The 18320-nt window shown below is 41.1% G+C and overlaps 1 protein-coding gene across 4 annotated transcripts in view; it reads left to right on the top strand.

Moving 5' to 3' along the window:
- The window catches only part of GRHL2 (grainyhead like transcription factor 2), a 151293-nt gene that overhangs the window by 109426 nt on the left and 23547 nt on the right, over positions 1 to 18320 (top strand). For 3 of the 4 annotated variants that reach the window (XM_019754156.2, XM_019754154.2, XM_074316286.1), the window contains exons 10-13: positions 2651 to 2738; positions 3216 to 3355; positions 7791 to 7822; positions 17692 to 17786. In XM_019754156.2, the coding sequence (XP_019609715.2) occupies positions 2651 to 2738; positions 3216 to 3355; positions 7791 to 7822; positions 17692 to 17786 (355 nt within the window). The remainder of the gene's footprint in view (positions 1 to 2650; positions 2739 to 3215; positions 3356 to 7790; positions 7823 to 17691; positions 17787 to 18320) is intronic. The other variant, XM_019754155.2, reaches the window with a different exon arrangement.

The raw sequence follows: 18320 nt of genomic DNA, 5'->3' as shown, positions 1-18320 counted from the left end.
TATAATTAGGATATCTTCAGGCATATTTCTAAAAATTTAATACTCCAGGGTGAACATTTAGGTGGAGGAAATTATTTTCAAATGACAAATGTTATATTTTTACCAAATTATGCAAATTATACTCTTCTGGAAGAACTATACATACGTATATTTTTGTACTTTAATAAGAGTAGAAAGAATATTTTCTAGAAGCTCCAGGTCATAAATAATCAACGGAAGGAAAAGGAATTTTTGGAAGGTCATATTCAGGGAAGCTTTCTCCATCTGAACTGAATGTAGCAAAGCTTCCCTGGGTCATTGTGGAGTCAAAGGTTTATTTTATAAATGAGAACTGTGGTTCTCCCAAGAGTGTTTGGACACTATCAGAATTGTTTTCTCATGCTTATATTGCGTTATTCTAGGCAGGAATTTTTTTATGTAGACCAGGCACCAAGACTAGACTCTATAGAGAACTACTCTATGTTATATGTTAGTCTCTTGGGTTTGGCATATCAAAGAATGCCTGTAAAATAATTAGCAGGTGACTTTATTTTCTAAAAATTTACATTGAACATATATAAGTCCTGAAAAAGATCAATTCCAGACCTTTTCCTCACAGAAACAAGTGCAAAATAAAACACTAATTTAGAAATAAAATTGCTTAACAAACTTGGATGTGTCTTGGGTGAGTTGTAATTCATATAGGTAGGCAAAGTACTACCTTTCTATTTATATTAAATGCAATATCATACAGAGCTCCAAATGCATAGAAAAATACTACATGAACACAACAAAAAAAGAATAATAGGAGCCTTTTGCTTTTATTTCACACACATTTGAACAAGGTGTCATCTGTATATTTAACACTTTTTTCCCCTGAAAATATTATATGTTAGCTAAACATCAAAACTCTATAAAATCTTAATATATCTTGAAGAGACTACAAAAGCAAATATTTCTATATTTTATTTCCCGCTTGCTAAGAATTTCCCCAGTTTATATATACCAATGACAACTCAAAACTTAAAAGTGAAGCACTGTAAAATAATTACCCCCTTTGGTAATAAGAAGTTTTTTGACATAAAAATGCATATTTAAAATATCTGATTAAAACTTCATAAGTGTCCAAATCTTATGTATGTAAAGCTCATAGACTTAACTGGCACAGATAAGTGCCATGTAAGTATTAGCTATAATTACTCGTTTTTCAAGAATTAGCACTAATGCCGTCTTCTTTATAATGCCTTCATTGACCACAAATCCCCACTGTGTTATGGCCTTACTTTGGCCAAAATTAGAAATCTGCTTTATTTATTTATTTTTTAAGCCAGTGTGATAAGCAAAAAATATATTTCCTTGTTTTAATTCAAACCATTTGTGTCTTTTTCTGTGAATTGCCTAGTTCATGACTCATGTCCACTTTTCTATTGATATGTTAGTTGTTATTTTAATTTGAATCATTATAGATTAAGGATTTAACACTTTATGATATTTCATTGCAAGTATTTTCACCAATTTGTCCTTTGCCTTTTAATAAGATTTTTTTGCATAGTAGAAGGATGACATTTTAATATTATCAAATCACTCTTGTGTGTGACGATTTGGGGGGCACTTTCCCAAGAGTTAGAAGTTACTGGCCAGTTCGTGCTTCAGTGCTCCTTAAATATGCAGCCACAAAGGACCAGAACTGTAAATACGGATCTGAAACCTGGGGGAGGAGTTTAGGCTTCGACAAGTCTATTTGGTTGTCACCTGTCCAGAGCGTCATGAAAACACTGGTGCAGATGAAGTCTTCTGCAGCAAGAAAGGTGATGGAAAAAGGAAAAGGGAACTGTTGGAACAGCTCTAGTAGAGGGGTGAGAAGAGGAGGCTGAGTTAGCAAAGCTGACATAGAAGACTGACCAAAGAGAGGAGAGGATAATCAAGAAATCCTCGAAGGCCGAGAAGGAAAGAGATAGAAGGTGATGGTCAACTGGTTAAGTAAGATGGGGCCTGGCAAGAAAAGCCAATGAAAAAGTCAGATTACAAGGAACAGAGGAGCAGAAAGGAGGTGAACAGACCAAACTTTTTTCTATTTGATTCATTTCCAAGACCGTACAGCCATATTACAACAGAACACAAAATCATACCTGTATGTACAAAGTGATGTTACCTCCTGTACAGTTGTCTTACGCCCTCCCTCATTTACACTACTGTGATGTTTTGAAAAGTTCCATAACAACGAGCAAAGGAAAAGTTTTGTAGGGAATTCACACTCAACTTTAATACCCTCTGTGTGCCTAGGAATGATGTTAACGGGCCAGTGCTTCACCTTAGGACATTTTATCATAATCAATAAAAATTACTTAACCAGCTTCACTGGGATAGGGAAATGGGAAATGGGTCTGCTCTTTCTGTATGGATTCAAAATTGAGTTATGTAAATAGCCAAGATAACAAACGGGGGAAATCTGGGAGAAGTGGGCTCACTTGGAGGTCAGAAATGTGGTGTAGACTAATGAGTGATCTGAGACTTTCAGAACTGAGAACAACCTCACCAGAGGGATGGAAATGGGGCTGCCTGCTCTCCTCCCCTTGTTTTGTTTCTTATTCCTGTGATTTATGTGTGGACAGTATTTGTGCATGCTCTGATAACATACCTAGCATTGTCTGTATTTGTTTTTCCCTGTCAGGGAGCAGAAAGAAAAATCCGAGATGAAGAGAGGAAGCAGAACAGGAAGAAGGGGAAAGGCCAGGCCTCCCAAACCCAGTGCAACAACTGTGAGTATCTTGGAGAAGGGGTGGGCTCCATTGGGTCCATTGGGGAACAAATGGAAAGTAGTGGGCTGCAGGTAAAACTATAGAGATGCGAAGGATAGTGTGCTTTTCCCTAGCAGTGGAGATAGGTTGACTTGTCTCTGTGAAAAGCACATAGAATCAGTGGTCATAGAGTGTTTGAGCAAGGAGAGACTTTGTAATATCATGGAGACCAACGCTTTCCTTCTATAGGCAAGGAATCTAGGACACAGAGAGGGCAGAAGAATGTGAGGGGACCTGAGCTCTGCCTCAGGAGGACTCACTCAAAGTGAGCTTTTTCTGTTGGTTTAACAGTGGGAGAGGGGGTCTTTTAGAGTGTGTTCACATCTATGGCATTTGGAAAGCTTCAGACGAGAAAGTCATGAAGTTTAGCTGAGACTAGACCTTACAGTTCTCAATTATGCATAACCCTCTCATTTTGGGGTTTTTGATCATGTCCAGCCTCAGATGGAAAATTGGCAGCAATACCTTTACAGAAGAAGAGTGACATCACCTATTTCAAAACGATGCCTGATCTGCACTCGCAGCCGGTCCTCTTCATACCTGATGTTCACTTTGCAAACCTGCAGAGGACAGGACAGGTACGATCTACCTGCTAAAAGCCATTCATGTGTGGGGCTGGTAGAGCCTAAGACAGAATCACTTCAGGCAGTGTTGACCTTAAAAATAAAACCCACACTTCATGCCTTCAACAAAGAATCAGTCATTCTCTACAGAAAGTAGATGTTTATAGAAAGGAATGCCTCAGAAAAAGAAACTGACTTACTAAGGGGAAGAAGAGAATGAGCTGATGTTTGTGAAGTGTTGACAAAGCAATGAAAGAGGAAGAAAGTAAGGCTGATAACCTACCTAAGTTTTGTTGTTTTAGTTTTGTCACGTGGGATTAGCCGATGACATAGAACTCCACCTAATGGTGGGAAATTGAACTGCGCCTATAACTGCAGAAAGTTGCACAAGAAAAATTCTATGGTTAAACCCTATTAATAGTTTTTCCTGTAGTAAATTAACAGTTTCCATTGAGTTGGTAAGTAATTTCATACTGAAAGAAAAATGGGATTGTAGGCAAGCCTTTTTTTAAAAAAACACACAACAATTCCTGTTTTCTAAGTATGTCTACAAGTGAAATGAAAGAGCTAATATTAAAATGACATAATAATTAACTCATTATGGTAGCTCAAGTTGATGAAATATTATGGGGCCACTAAAGTTATAATTATGAAAACTATGTAGCAGCATGAGAACTAGTTATGATAATGTTTAGTGAGAAAAAGTGTTCTATACAGTGATTCCAAATATATATTTGAACTTGAAGGGAACAAGGAAAATTATAACACTTTATGAGTACGGTTATGATACATGGATGATTTTTTCTTTTCATAGTATCTTTAGTATTATTTATTTTATGTGATAAAGATGTGTGAAAAAAAATAATAATTACTTCCCTAGCATTAGCCAGAATTGTCTTTCATCAAACCAGTTGAGTTTTAGTGAATTTTGCATTGGTTAGTTTTCTTTTAAACCCAAAGTCCTTTGAGGAAAGGTCTGTTTTGAGAAATAGGAGCATATTGATGTACTCAAATGTTTCCTCCATTCTAACTGTTTAGACACTCATTGGAATTGACCTTAGGCTGGGAGAAGTCAAAATTGGCATCACTTTCTCTTTTTGAGAATATTTTGTTCCCTAGTGTTGTTTTTGATATATACGAGACAAAGCGGTTACATAAGCAGGGCTTCTTGTTGCTGTTATGACACAACATGGGAACAAAATACCCCTAGCTTTTTCCTTGAGCACATTCCTCTAAAAACAAATTTAGCATTCCCATCTTTTCTTATTTGATAGGAATAAGGACACAAAAGGAAAAGAAGAATGTTATGATTCATCAAGAGATGAGGGCCAGCACCAAATTTTATTTTATTTTTTAATTCCCAAGAACATGGTGGTGATTTGTATATTTATAGTCTTTGCTGCATGTGATTTTATGGAGCTAGGTTTTCACACCTAAGAGGACAATTGAGTTAAATTGTTCTTGTTGTTTACTCTCATGATTCTGGCTTCAGCTCCATGACAGCCTGACCTATTACTCTCTTGGCAACATTTCTCTGAAATATAAAAAGCTGTAAATAAATCTTAATAGAAAAAGTGACCCAACCTGGCTTCTCGTGACTGTCAGTCTTCTGGCCTCACTTGCCCCTCCGTGTCCTGGGCTGCGCTCCTAGCCTGTGACTGAATCAGAAGGAAAGTGCAGCTGCTATAGTTTGTGGGTTTCAGCAGTTGCAAAGCAGCCAAATCAGCACCCCCTCCCAGGCCATTGGCGATGCTGGGATCCACCCTTGCAGAGCCCCTAGGCTTTCCCTGTGCCCTTGGAATCAGAATTAAGGAGTCAGCGAGGGAGCCTGCCTGAGCTTTAGGCAACAAAGGAACACATTCAGCTGTGCCCTGGAACAATGCGTGAATATTCTGTGGTTGGTCAACCTGCTTGGCCAAGGAAAGGAGCACCCACTATGGCTGGTTGGGACTTTAAAGGCTGCTTTTTCTTAGAAGAGCTAGAAACCTAGGAGATGGGTTCACAGACAGGAGGGAAGACGGGCGTGCCATAGGATGAGGAGCGGACATGGGGCAGGAGTTGGCAGATTTTGACATGTAAAAAAGCCAGCAGTGGCAGGTCAAAAGATGGCCCAGTTTTACCAACGGGGTGGGGGCAGGGAGGCAGGTGAGAGTATGCAGCTCAGTAGTTACTGCGGGTGTGAGCCTTGTTAGAACCAGCCACGTCGCAGCTCTGCCCAACCGCAGAACGGGCAGCCCTCTAGGTTACAGTCAGTGAGATATACTTAAGCCACGCTGATGGCTCAGCAGCCATGGTACAGTGATTCCTAGTCACCCAAAGACTCAGACTGGGGAGTGGGGATCTTCCCTGTCAGCTCACATGTACCCTCCTCCCCCGTGATCTCACTGATTCACATGTGGGTCGGAATATTCATCAGACAATTATCAAAAACTAATATGAGGCAATGAACCCACTGTGCAAGCACTGTGGAGATCTTTATTCTCCTTCTCCTCACAGTAAAGCTCTGCTGTTCATTGCAGCTTTTGTCTGGAATTCCTTTAAAAACAAGTGATAAGGGAGCTTGGGGAGAAATTGTGGGATGCAGAGCCGGCCTCTTCCCAGATAATACTCTGCAGGTGTCTGCCTTCCTCAAAGCACTTGAACCCAAAGAGGGCACCACTGCTCTTTTCTGACACCGTCAGAATAGTCTCCCCAGTTTTGTTTTGGAAGCAACCATCCTCCAAATCACAGGAGTTCTTGTTAAGAATTCAGGTTCCCAAGTTCCATTCCAGGTCTTTGGAATTAAACTCTCTGATGTGTGTTCCAGGAATTTGCATTTATGGCAGGGTCTCCAGATATTTTTTATGCACTCTGAAGTTTGAGGAACACTCTCTAAAATTACATTAGTGCAGTGAAGCCTACAACTGACAAGGAAGAAACAGTGCGTCATTGTGCGAGAGGAGGAGCTATGACGATGCAAGAACAGTGCTAGGGACCCTGTAGTGGAGGCTTTCAGGAGGCCCAGAGAACACGTACGAGAAGGCTGCTTCCATCTTTGGGTCACCAGCCAACTTTGCAGAGAGCTGTCCTTTACTGTGCCGTGTAGCCAGGCAGGGCAGCTGCATTATGCCACCGTTAGAGAATCTAGCAAAACACAGGCCAACATCAGGAACATTTCCCCCCAAAATCCAGTTGTGTGGTCAGTCCTGTGACCCAGGCTCCCTCACTTATGTGGGTCATTGTCATTCCATATGCATCTGGAATGGATGGGTGGTCTCATCTAGTACATCACAATGACAGATGCTCCACCCTGACTCTAGGGCTATTGGGGAGGAAACATCTTACCTTCATTGTTTTCTGTTTAAGAAGAAACAAAGTATACAATGCAACAATAGACATAAAAAATTTAAGAGGGAAAAGTTCCTTGTGGAAATCTGAGCTAATGACTAGAATGACTCATTCTCAAAGAGTTCCAGGTAACCAGCTGTGTTATATAACTCAGTCTAGGCTTGGCGGGATCCCAGGAACCGCCAAGAGCCTTGGAGAATGTTTGTAGGGAGGGTGTCTATCTAGGCACAGCTCTTTCTCTCCCATGTGACTGGGGTAGGGACAGTGACAAAATGTCCTGGAGCTAGAGGCGACTTTTGAAGTTAATATGTAAGTGTCCAGTACTAATGTGGTTATTGTTCTTTACTCAAACGAAAATGTTCCTGAAGCACACCGATAAAGCTCATGAAAGATCCACAATTAATTTTTATAAATAATTGGGTTAAGCGAACCTACGTACACAGTGGATCCCCTCTGGCTTTCTCTTGTTGCTTCATAAAATAATAAGAATGCTGTATAATTGCTTTAATTCTGATTCTGCTTGCCGCCATGTTGACCACCTAGTGTCTTTTCTCAAAGATCTTTCTCTGGCCATTTGGAACACTGATGCTGGATGCCAGGGTAACCCAGGCCCCTCTGGGGAATACACAGAGGCTTGGGGTGAATGCAGCACCGCCATGGGACGTCTTGCTCCCCTCCCATCACCTAAGCACCGTGTCTAGTGTCAGCTCACCTGTGGACCAGATGGGATTGCCTAGTCACAGGCCCTGCTCTAGCGCCCTTCTAAACAATGGTTTTCAGATCCTGCTAAAATATTTCCTTATCATTAAAAGCAAGATTTGGCTTAGGGCTATAGGTAATCTTACCAGACTTACTTGAACTGGAAATAATCAGATTTCCAATTTTGTTTTATTAAAATATAAGAACTAATCCTAGGGAGAATGTGAGAAGGTTAAATTTGTATTTCCTTACACACACACACACACACACACACACACACACACACACACACATGCACCACATCATTAAATAGATTTGTCTTTTTTACGAGACAGTGTAATGCCCTAGGAAAGTCTGTGCGTCACATAGTATATTTCCATTTCTTGTCTAGGACCTACAGTAAACCTATTGTTTTGTTCCACAGGTGTATTACAACACAGATGATGAACGAGAAGGGTAAGACACTCAGTTCTTTCACTTAAACATTCAAAGTCAGTTCACGTCAGTACAAATGGCTCTTCGAGCAGTGGGTAACCGCGGGTGAGGGGTGGGACCCTCCTCTCAGCTCTAGACTCAGAGCTGAGAAATGTTTGATTCTGGGCAGTGTCTAAGGAAGGCTGGGGGAATACTGTTCTCCTTCCAAACCTCTCTTTCCCCCTCTCTCCTTCCTATATCTGCCTTTTTAATAACTACTTTTCTAAGTGGCACAGCTCTTCAACTCCACTTTTTACCTATAATCCAGTTACTGAAAATTGTTTTTGGCCCCAACACAAGATCAAGGTGAGCCTGAGGCAAGAGCCAAGAAGACAGCCTGCCCTGTTTCAGTGTTGCCTGGGCCACCTGCACACATTTCCTGACGTCCTCATGCTGGGAAGTGAGCCGGGTGGGCTAGTGGTGAGGCTGGTTAAGTGGTGAGGCAGGGAGTTGGGAAGGCTGAGAAATTTTGCACTGTCCTTAGGACTGTAGGTAAGAGAGGGTTTACTTAGGGTCACCGAAGACTCTCTGTGTCTTGTACGTCAAGTCTCTGCATAGTGCTTTCTATCCAGAACTCATTTTATAGACACCTAGAATTTTAGATTCGAAAAGGAACTGTCAAGGTCATTTAGCTGACCTGCTTTCCTAAGCAATGTACCATCTTATACCACATCCTCAAGAGGCCAGCTTCTCCTTGAATATTCACACTGATGGGAATATTCTAAATATTCTCACTCTGTGTGAGGTAGCTCATTAGCTGCACAATTCCAGCCTTCAGAAAGTTAGTTTGTTGAAATGATGTCTGTCTTCTTTTGGCTGCTACCCATTGGCTCTAGTTCTGCTCTCTGGATCAGTCTTATCCTTTCCTTGTCATTTGAATGTAATTTTACCTCTCAACATCTTAATTTCCCCTCCAGGGAATACTACCAAATTTGTTAGTAATCTCCTTAAAATTGGCTCTCAGAAGTAAACATCTGTTCTTAACCACATGAGTTGGAGATTATCTTGGGATAATTTCTTCTTAGGACCCAGAGATGCTGTTTTTCTCTTAAAACGATCTACAACTACATTCATTTTTCAGTATGTACGTTACATTCATATGTGTAATAAAATCTTGGTTTGCATTATGTGTATAATAACTGAAATCAAGATCACTTTTTTATCAAACTGTAGTCAAACCAAGGCTTCCCTATTCTCATGTAAGTAATATGTTTACTTCTAAAACATTTCAAGGTGAAGCAAGTGGAGCCGATGTGACCGAGTTCATTTCCTAGAGCAGAGGTTTTCCTGCAGTCCAAGGACCGAATCAGGCCTCAGCCACGTGAATTCCTTTATATCTGGTCTGTGGCTGCATTGCTACTACCACAGCAGAGCTGAGTAATTGCAGCAGAGACCCTGTTGCCGGGAAAGCCCAAATATTTACTCTTCCGGCCCTTTACTGAGAAAGTTTGCCACTTTTTATCCTAAAGGATAGAGAATCTCAAAGGAGTCACATATCTCCCCAGCTAGTTAGGAGCAGAAGACCTGTGTCCAGGATCTGACCTCTAAATTCTGAGTTCTAAATTATCTAAATACCTAATTAGATTGTTCCTTTTATCTTGGCACATGGTAATACCTTTCCAGGGGCTGGAATGAGCAGACGTGATTAGCACTATCAGTGCTAATCTGTTATGCACGTACTTTACAAGGGACAGTGTGGCGTCATGGAAAGAAGGTTGACTCTGGGCGTAGGAAGCGCACGTTCCCTCCGGGCTGCCGCGTACTGATAGGACTGGGGCTGGCTCCTTGACCTCTGGGCTTCAGTTTCCTCAAAGGCAAATGAGGATTTTGTATGAGACGATCCCTAAGGTCCCGTCTAGTACTAACATTATGTTATCCTCATGAGAAAAGTTAGCTCTGTGAGTGAGAAGTGCCTGAGACCTGACGCTGCTTCATGTACAGACCTCCCTTAGTCCACCTTAGCCGAAATGGTCCTTCCTGGCAAGTTGGCAACCTTTAGGTGGCCAGTTGGCCTGCTTCTAACTCTTTTGGCTTGGCCTCTGTAAGAGTTACCCTCTGTTTTAGCACACTCTTGAGGTCCGAGTCTGAGCCTCTTTTTCTTACCTTGTCTCATTAGACATCAGGTGAGCAATATGGGTGACTTGGGAGCCTCAGGGTTAACATACAGTAGGTACTTGGCTATTGTTACATGGAAAAGTAAATTAACATTCACTGGATACCGTGGCTAGGCACTGTACTAAGTGCTTTACATGCATGATTTCACTGAATTCTCCCAAAATATTAGGTTGGTGCAAAAGGAATTGCGGTTTTTGCAATTACCCATGGGGAAGAAGCTGTAATTGCCTCCACTTTATAACAAGGAAACTGAAACTTCAAGAGATTAGGAAACTTGTTCTGGTCACACAGCTGGTAAGTGACAGAGGCAGGATTTGAACCCAGGTCTAGCTGTACCCTCATATCGCCTGCTTTTGGCTGTCATACCCTGTCACCTACCCCTCTTAATTCTTGGTCTGTGGCTGCCAAGGGGGCATCAAGAGACAGGCCCTCATTGTGATGACAAAGGCACACCCTTGGCTCCTCCTTTGGGGTATAGGACCCAGATTGCGACGAGCCCAGATGAGTGTCCCTGGCAGAGGGGACCAGTTCACCTAGCCCCGGGGACTGCTGCCTTCACTGGCCTTATCGTCGCCTCCATCAGGACTGTCTGCGGCCAGCTCTTCACTCTCCTGCCAGGCACAGTCACATTAGCATTAAAGCATCTAATTGAGTGTTTGAGAGCAGCATTCACACAACCACCAGCGGGGGGAGACAGCCTCCCATGGCACACAAGAGCCTTTCTCCCTGCAACTCCAAAGCCAGAGTGGTGGTCAGACAAAGACTTGTGCCCAAGCAGGAGAGCTTTTCAGCCTGAAGTGCCGGCAATCCCTAATGCAATTCAAGAGAGAAACTAGAGAAAATTCATGTGAGGTACAATGCAGGGAGCAATCATCAGCCTAAACCTAAACTTAGGTTCAGTTTGCTCCTGCCTTCTTGGCTAATGATAAAGTGAATATTTGGGGTGACTTGAGGTGCTGCACTGGGGATCAAGAGATCCCATGCAGGTTTGTTTTGTAGGCAGGGGCTACGACAGTTAGATACAGAGGTTTTGGACACCAGTGCTCAGTAGCAGGCCTCTTGCTGCCCTTGGAAATTGCCTGGAGAGTTGAAAGATATTCGTGTACAGGTACCACCTGTAGGAATTTTGATTTAATTGGTGTGCCATGCAGCTGAGGCATGAGAGCTTTAAATAGTTCCTAGATGATTCTAATGTGCAGCAATGTTTAAGAACCGCTACTCTAGAGCCAGTCAGCCATGATTTGAATCTGGCCTTGACCTTAAAAGCTCTGTGACTTCATATAACAACCTGTGTACCCTTAGTTTTCTTATCTAAAAATAGCAAATGGTAATACCTACCTGCTAGAGTTATTATAAGCATTCATCTGTAAAATGTCCAGATACATGGAAGGTACTTTAAAAAAAAAATATCAAAGTTATTTTTATTAAGATTCCTTCTCAGGCCCTGAATAATTGATATTTAATTGAGAAATGGAAGAGAGGGACATGAAGAAGAATGGAAAGAATAAGCCAAACAGAAAACAATTTCTGTAGAGCATGGGCCCGTAAGCAGAGATTCGTGAATGGCTCTTACGGGGAAGAGAGAAGGGCTTTAAATATCCTGAAACAGTATGTGAATTGCTAGGCAAATGTCATACACACTGAGAAATTCTATTTCCATTATTTCTGGGGGTCTGGTCTCCATCTATATCTAACCTCTATTTCCTAGGAAACCCTTCCTGTCTTGATCCTCTGTCCACAGTGATCCCCACTGAGGTGCCCCCTGGCCAGCCTACTGTGAGGTCACTTTAAGCTCTGTGGCTTCTGCAGTACATTTGGGGCATGAGAATCCTTGGCAGGTTTGGGCATCCCTGTGTTTGGAGGGCAGTGGTTTCCCTCCAAGATCCTGCCATCACCATGGGATGCTGCTTGCGACCCTCAGACCTCTCTCCAAGAGCTACTCTTATCTCCTTGCTTCTTCTCAAAGGCACACCTTGGAGCCACCTTGTGTAACTTCCTCAAAGACTGAGACTTTAGGAAAACAAATGCCAGAAGAAGGCAAAGTTGGGAAGGGCAACCCCGTAGACTGGTTCCATCCCTGTTCAGAGTCAGCTCCCCAAAGCGATTTCACTCATCAGGCTGAGTGACTCCAGCAGAAGCCCTGCCTTTGCTCTTGCAGTAGACAGGGTCCTATAGATGCTGCCAAACCAAACCATGAACTTGGTTACCGTGTTGCTGAGAACAAGAGGCAGTTCTGGATGTTCATCTTGCATGGAAGCCAACACTGCGGCTAGAATTCAATACCCTTTGGTGAAGTTAGAGATTATTAACCAATCACCAGTGAGTGCATTCAATCAACCTATTATTAAACCTAAAAAGTCATCATCCTATGTTCATAGCACAGAACAAAATGCTTCTAGAATTCTGTGCTATTTCTCTTAAAGGAGCAATTTCCCAGAGAACCAAGCACTTTTCTTTGGTTCTCAGGGATGCTAGGCAAACCATGAAATGTAGGTCTGGTGGGCTATGTTTTACCACATCTACTTGAATATAAGATGATTACAAATATAGTGAGATATCCCCAGTTTCCCAAAGAGAAGTTGAAAATATAAATTAAAGCTTTTGGCCAACTTGAATACATAAATCTTTATGGATATAGCCAAAAGTGTCAGTGGTCTCCTGATACTTGCTTTGTTAATTTATTTACACACACATTTAAAGAAGAGCATATCATTTAGAAATACCTGTTTTATGACACAGTTTTATTCAAATTCTTCACAATTCATCTCAGCGTCTTTCTCATCACTAAAGTTTATTTTTGTTGTCTCGCACTGTTTGTTAGGACAATTCTTCACTACCATCAAAGTTGCAATGTATCACTTTCTAAATCCATATGTATGAGATTGTCCTCAGAAATTTATCCCAAGCCACAAATATTGATTCTGATAATATTATAAATAGTTCCATAAGTGACTGCCACAATGTTGCCTTCCATTTTTAAATTTTGTTTTTAATTAAACTTTTTATTTCGAGATAACATGCACACCTTCTTTTCAATTGATATATTTTTATGTTTTACATTCGATATTGCATTTAAAAACCCACCCCATAATATCCAAATCTGTACCACATATGCAAGGGAAGTTTTAAAAATATGTAAGGAAATGAAAATCATTTGTACCATTTCTCATAGTCACAGATTTTCATCGGTTTCTTACATTAGTACCAATTATTCTTGCTTGCATACTAGTTTGCCATTTTGCAAATTGGAAGATATAAACTTAAGGTTTTTAAAACAAAGCTTTACCTCCTTTTATAAATTTAACATATATTTACCCCTTCCTTTGCTCTTAATTCCTTTCTTTATTTCTGTTTCTCTTTGGAATCCTTTTCTTACTGCCTGAAGAACTTTGCTTAGTATTTCTTTTGTTTTGGAACTCTTTGGCAGAGAATTTTCTCATTGTTGTAAATATTTTTATTTTGCAATCACTTTTGTAGGATATTTTTGCTGGCAATTTCAGGTTGGCAGTTACTTTCTTTCAGTTTTGGTTTTCATCATTTCTGTTGAGAAGTCAGCTGTCTTAGTCTTGCTACTATAAATCCCTTCCTTCCTTTTTTCCTTCCTTCCTTGCTTCCTTCCTTCCTTCCTTTCTTCTTTCCTTCTTAGTTTTTGGAGAGGCTGCTTTTTAAAATTTCTCTTTCTCTTAGGTTTTCAGAATTTTTACTATATGTTCCTATATCTCGGTTTTATTTGCATTGTTTTCCCTATGTGGTATTTTATAGCATTTATTGACTCTCTGGGTTGATCTTTTATCAGTTTTAGAACATTCTTGGCTGTTATCTCTTCAAATAGGGCTTCTCTCCTCTCTCTCTACTACTTTTAGACTTTAAATGTATATTCAACCTTTTTATTGTGCTCCTATGTTTTTTATGTTCTTTTCTGAAATTTCCATCCCCTTTGTTCACCATGCTTCAATCTGGATATTTTCTATTGATCCAACTTTCAAATTCTTCTGCTGGGTCCAATCTACTATTAAACTCATCTATTAATTTCTTAATTTAAATTATTTCACTTTTTAGTTCTAGGCTAGATTTCCACTTAATTGATCTATTTATTTCATAGATTCCAGTTCTTACATGTCTTATTATTTACATGAGCACAGTAATCACAATTATTTTTAAGTTAAAATCTGATAACTCAAATAATTGTGCTATAACTGTGTTATCTGTGGGTCTGTGTCTATTGTGTATTTTCCCCTTGGTCCTGTTTATTAGTGTATTTGATAAACATTGATTGAATGATGAACAATGATTAGACAATTAAGGAGACTCTGGATGACCATCTTTTTCTCTTGTGAAGGTTTTCCTCACCTTCTCGAGTGAGTGCAGATGACTAGAACTGAATCAGGGGCATAACTGACCCAAAGCTGGGCTGCATTTTGTTTAAGCCTTAGACTACCTCTACCGTGTTTTCCCGAAAATAAGACCTAGCTGGACAATCAGCTCCAATGCGTCTTTTGGAGCAAAAATTAATATAAGACTGGGTCTTATTTTACTATAATGTAAGACCGGGTCTTACATAATATAATATAATATAATAATATAATATAATATAATATAATATAATATAATATAATATAATATAATACCGGGTCTTATATTAATTTTTGCTCCAAAAGATTCATTAGAGCTGATTGTCCAGCTAGGTCTTATTTTCGGGGAAACACGGTAGTTCATCCTAACTCCTAGACTATAGCTCTGAGGGATTTTCTATGGTCCTTCTTCCTTGGTGAGGCCTGAAATGTTATTTTTGTTTTATTAGCATGTGGAGACTCCAAAACCTTCTCTATGATTTTCAAGGGCTTTCTGCTTAACTTCTCATTCTTTTGTTCTGTGCAGCGTAAGAACTTCACAAACACCTCAGAAGGAATACTGCAGAGTGTCTGGCTCACTTCTCTGTGCTTCCCTACTCTATGGAAGTTTGACCTTAAGTCCTGGATCCCTTTGTAGCTCTAAACACCATTTTCTCTTTCTCTAGCACCATGAGATTGCCCAAACCTATATAAAGTTTTTTGCCCTTGGGTATGTGCCTCTGTGGGATTATCATCCTCTACTGCCAGTCAAGAACTGGCAAATGCTTTGAGAGGAAAAGTGGCTCACTGATTATCAGCTCATCTTTCTGCAATTCTGTTTTCTGAAATCTCAACTCCTTAAGTTCTGGCTGACTCTTCAGCTGTCTCCAAAATGCCTTCATTAAGATTTTTTTTTTTTAATTTCATGCAATTTTTCACATTATTCCTGTCCAAAACATTGATTTGCCACAAGCTACAACATCTTAGCCAAGAATAAAACTATCTGTATTTCCTCTTAAATTAATCCATCTGGGGCCTACAGACCTAGTCATTTCTTACTTGCAATTTTGAGCTCTTAATGATAGTAATCATTACTAAATCTACATGTGAGTTTTGTTTGTTGCTTGGGTTTTTGTTTCTTTGTTTTTTACTGATGAATTCTATCAATACCCCGAACTAGTATTGATTAATGGGGATGATGGGTTCTTCCCCCAAAGAGCAATCTGTTATTAGAAATAAATTAATTAAGATCCTACTCCATAAAGTGAGAGACTCTGTGAGGACTTGACTATATGAGGACCTTCTCTTTTCTGAGGCAGACATGGGAGAGGAACGTCAGTTTATTTAGGATATACTTGGTAATTAGCCTACATAAGCCATCAGCAGAGTTGTGAGAGATTAAACTATGTCTCCATGGTGCCTGCAAGTAACTTCTTTCTGCACTTTATTTAGGCACCTCCTCCCTTGGCCTCGTGCGGTTCAGCCCGGGAGACAGGGTGCAGCATTACCGCTCCCAGATATGGCCAGAGACCCAGGCTTCAGACCTGAATACTTGCCCAATTTCTTTTCTGGTGAAACTTAGCAGCTCTTTGTTTATGCTTCAGGCACTTGCTTTCCCTGAGATTGATCCTTCAACACAATGATTTCATGTGCTGCTGGGCCTGGAGTCACTCCACATACACATATTGTCACACATTGTGCCAGAGGGATGGAGATTGACATCAGAAAAAGCACCTTTTCCTTGTTCTTTAGTTCATTTCTGCTATAATCAAATTAGTTGGACAAGGCATCAGGAGACTTGAAATTCATGCTGTTTTCATCTGTCAAATGAGGCTCCTCTTCTCTTGCCTTGTTTTGAAAATAAATGTTTTAACAGTTGAATTAAGACCACACAAACTTAGTGACTCCCTACTGGGAGTCAATTTATACATTTGAAAGAGTGAAAAAGCATTTTTGAACTCCCAAGGGAAATGTGATTTATCCAAGATGTTATTTTAATGGCAAATTTTGTCATGGCTCAGAATGGAGTGCTATCAAAAGTCAACAGAATTGGAAAAATATAAATAAAGCTTGCTTGGTGAGAAAAAGAAAATCACTGATTTAGGAACCCTCACACAGCATGAAAGAGTGTCTGGTGATATTTCAGGCTATTTACCCGTTACTAACCTACTGGTCACTGATGGCTGTGTGAATGGGTTTTTATCTTCTGCTCCTAAGGAAGGTCATGGTCACTCCAGTTCCAAGACATGACAGAATAATAGCATGACCTCCTTTTACTATAAGGTAGTGAGGGGAAGATAGAGGGAACAGTGACCTAGAAACTTAATACCACTTTCACCTGGGACTTTGGTTTGAGTTTTCCCTCAAGTTATTTACATAGTTTGACGTACTAAGGAATAAAGTAAGAAAATGCTGACTCTTAATGTCATTTCTTATATCCTCACTCATCATCTCAGATGTAGTGAGTGCCTTTGTCATGAGGTTGTCCCACAAAGCTGGGTTCTCTGAACAGCCTGTGTCACTGATGAACTGTGTCACCCTGCGGAAGATAGTACACTGAGCCTTAGTTTGGTCATCACTGAAACTGGGCTAAGATTGGTCCTTGCCCTCGCTGGCTCACAGTCTGTAACACTCAGCATCAGTGACTTTTCTTCGAAGACAGTCTATTTTCCCGTATTTTGTTCCTCTTGAACAGTCCTCCCCATCCTTAGAGTGCCCAGAAACAACAGGAACTTTGGGAGGAAATGCAGAACCATCAGAACTGGCCTACCTGGGGACATGCAGGGCCTCTGCGTCATGGGCTCCCAGGAAGGGGGCCTGAAACCCTCTCCCAGTGGGGAGGAAAGGCTGGGCAGCTGAGGTCTGGGTCTCTAGGGAACTTCCACCACTACATTCTCATCCGCTCCAACCAGATAGAGCCATAGAACAGCAGGAAGTCCAGGCAACCTCATAACTGAGAACCAATGAGGCAGACCCACCCCATTTCCACAAGTCCCCACTGTGCCCTCGGGGCTGGCAAGAGAGTGCTGGACCCCCAGGCCCTAGCTAGATGGGAGGGGCTGATGTAATTTGGAGATGACACAGACACCAGGGCTCACTTCTGCTACTCCCCCACCTCATCTTCTGAGCAGGAAGAGGGTTTAGATGAGTAAAACCCAGAGGCCTTGCCTATGTGGATCCATATTTAGCGATGAGGAGTATGTCTTCAGGTCCATGCTCTGAAGATATTGACTGTGTGTCCTGCCCCAGTCAGCAATGACTTGGGACCTGCAAGGGGTCAGAAGGAGGTTGTGAAGAACTAGGCATGGTATAAACAAAGGAAAAAGATAGGGACTGACACATACAAGAACCTTTGTTTTGGCACCCTGCCGGCTTTACTTAATCCTTTCTGCTCATCTTTTCTAGCAGCAGTGTCCTTGTTAAACGGATGTTCAGGCCCATGGAAGAGGAGTTTGGTCCAGCACCTTCCAAGCAGATGAAAGAAGAAGGGATGAAGCGAGGTACCTCCCGTTGGGGCACCCCACTTGCATTGCTGAAGTAACCCATCCTCCCATCAGAGTGGAAGGGGAGGGTGTTTCACCAAGAAGAGCACACAGCCCAGTCCAGTCCCCTGTGTTTTAGTGTTGGCCTGGGGATGTTTTATGGACACAGGAAGTTCGCAATCTTTTCCTTTACTTTAAACCCTGTCTTTTCAAACACTGTTAGCAAACGTTTATCCTTTCTGGGCACTGGTTCTTTCCTTTGTCTTAGGAGAAATGTAATGACTATACTGACTCAGCAGCAGTGAGATATAAGGTTAAAAAACTCTTGCTGTGTGTGTCTGGCAATAACATCTCATAACCACCAGCAATTGAGACTAGTTCAATAGATGCACGCGATGAATCTCACACAAATAAATGGACCAGCTTTCTGTGACATCACAATTTACTCATTTTCTCTCAGTAGGGGTCTTATTCCACATCACCAAGAGAATAAGAAACGAAGTGTGAGCATGTCAGTGTCTTCTCAGCATTGAATGCTGTACACGACCCACG

This window comes from Rhinolophus sinicus, linkage group LG12 (assembly GCF_036562045.2).
Source record: "Rhinolophus sinicus isolate RSC01 linkage group LG12, ASM3656204v1, whole genome shotgun sequence".
Classification (NCBI taxonomy): Eukaryota; Metazoa; Chordata; class Mammalia; order Chiroptera; family Rhinolophidae; genus Rhinolophus; species Rhinolophus sinicus.
The sequence above is the reverse complement of the archived record's forward strand: the minus strand, read 5'-3'. Positions and strand labels throughout refer to the sequence as shown.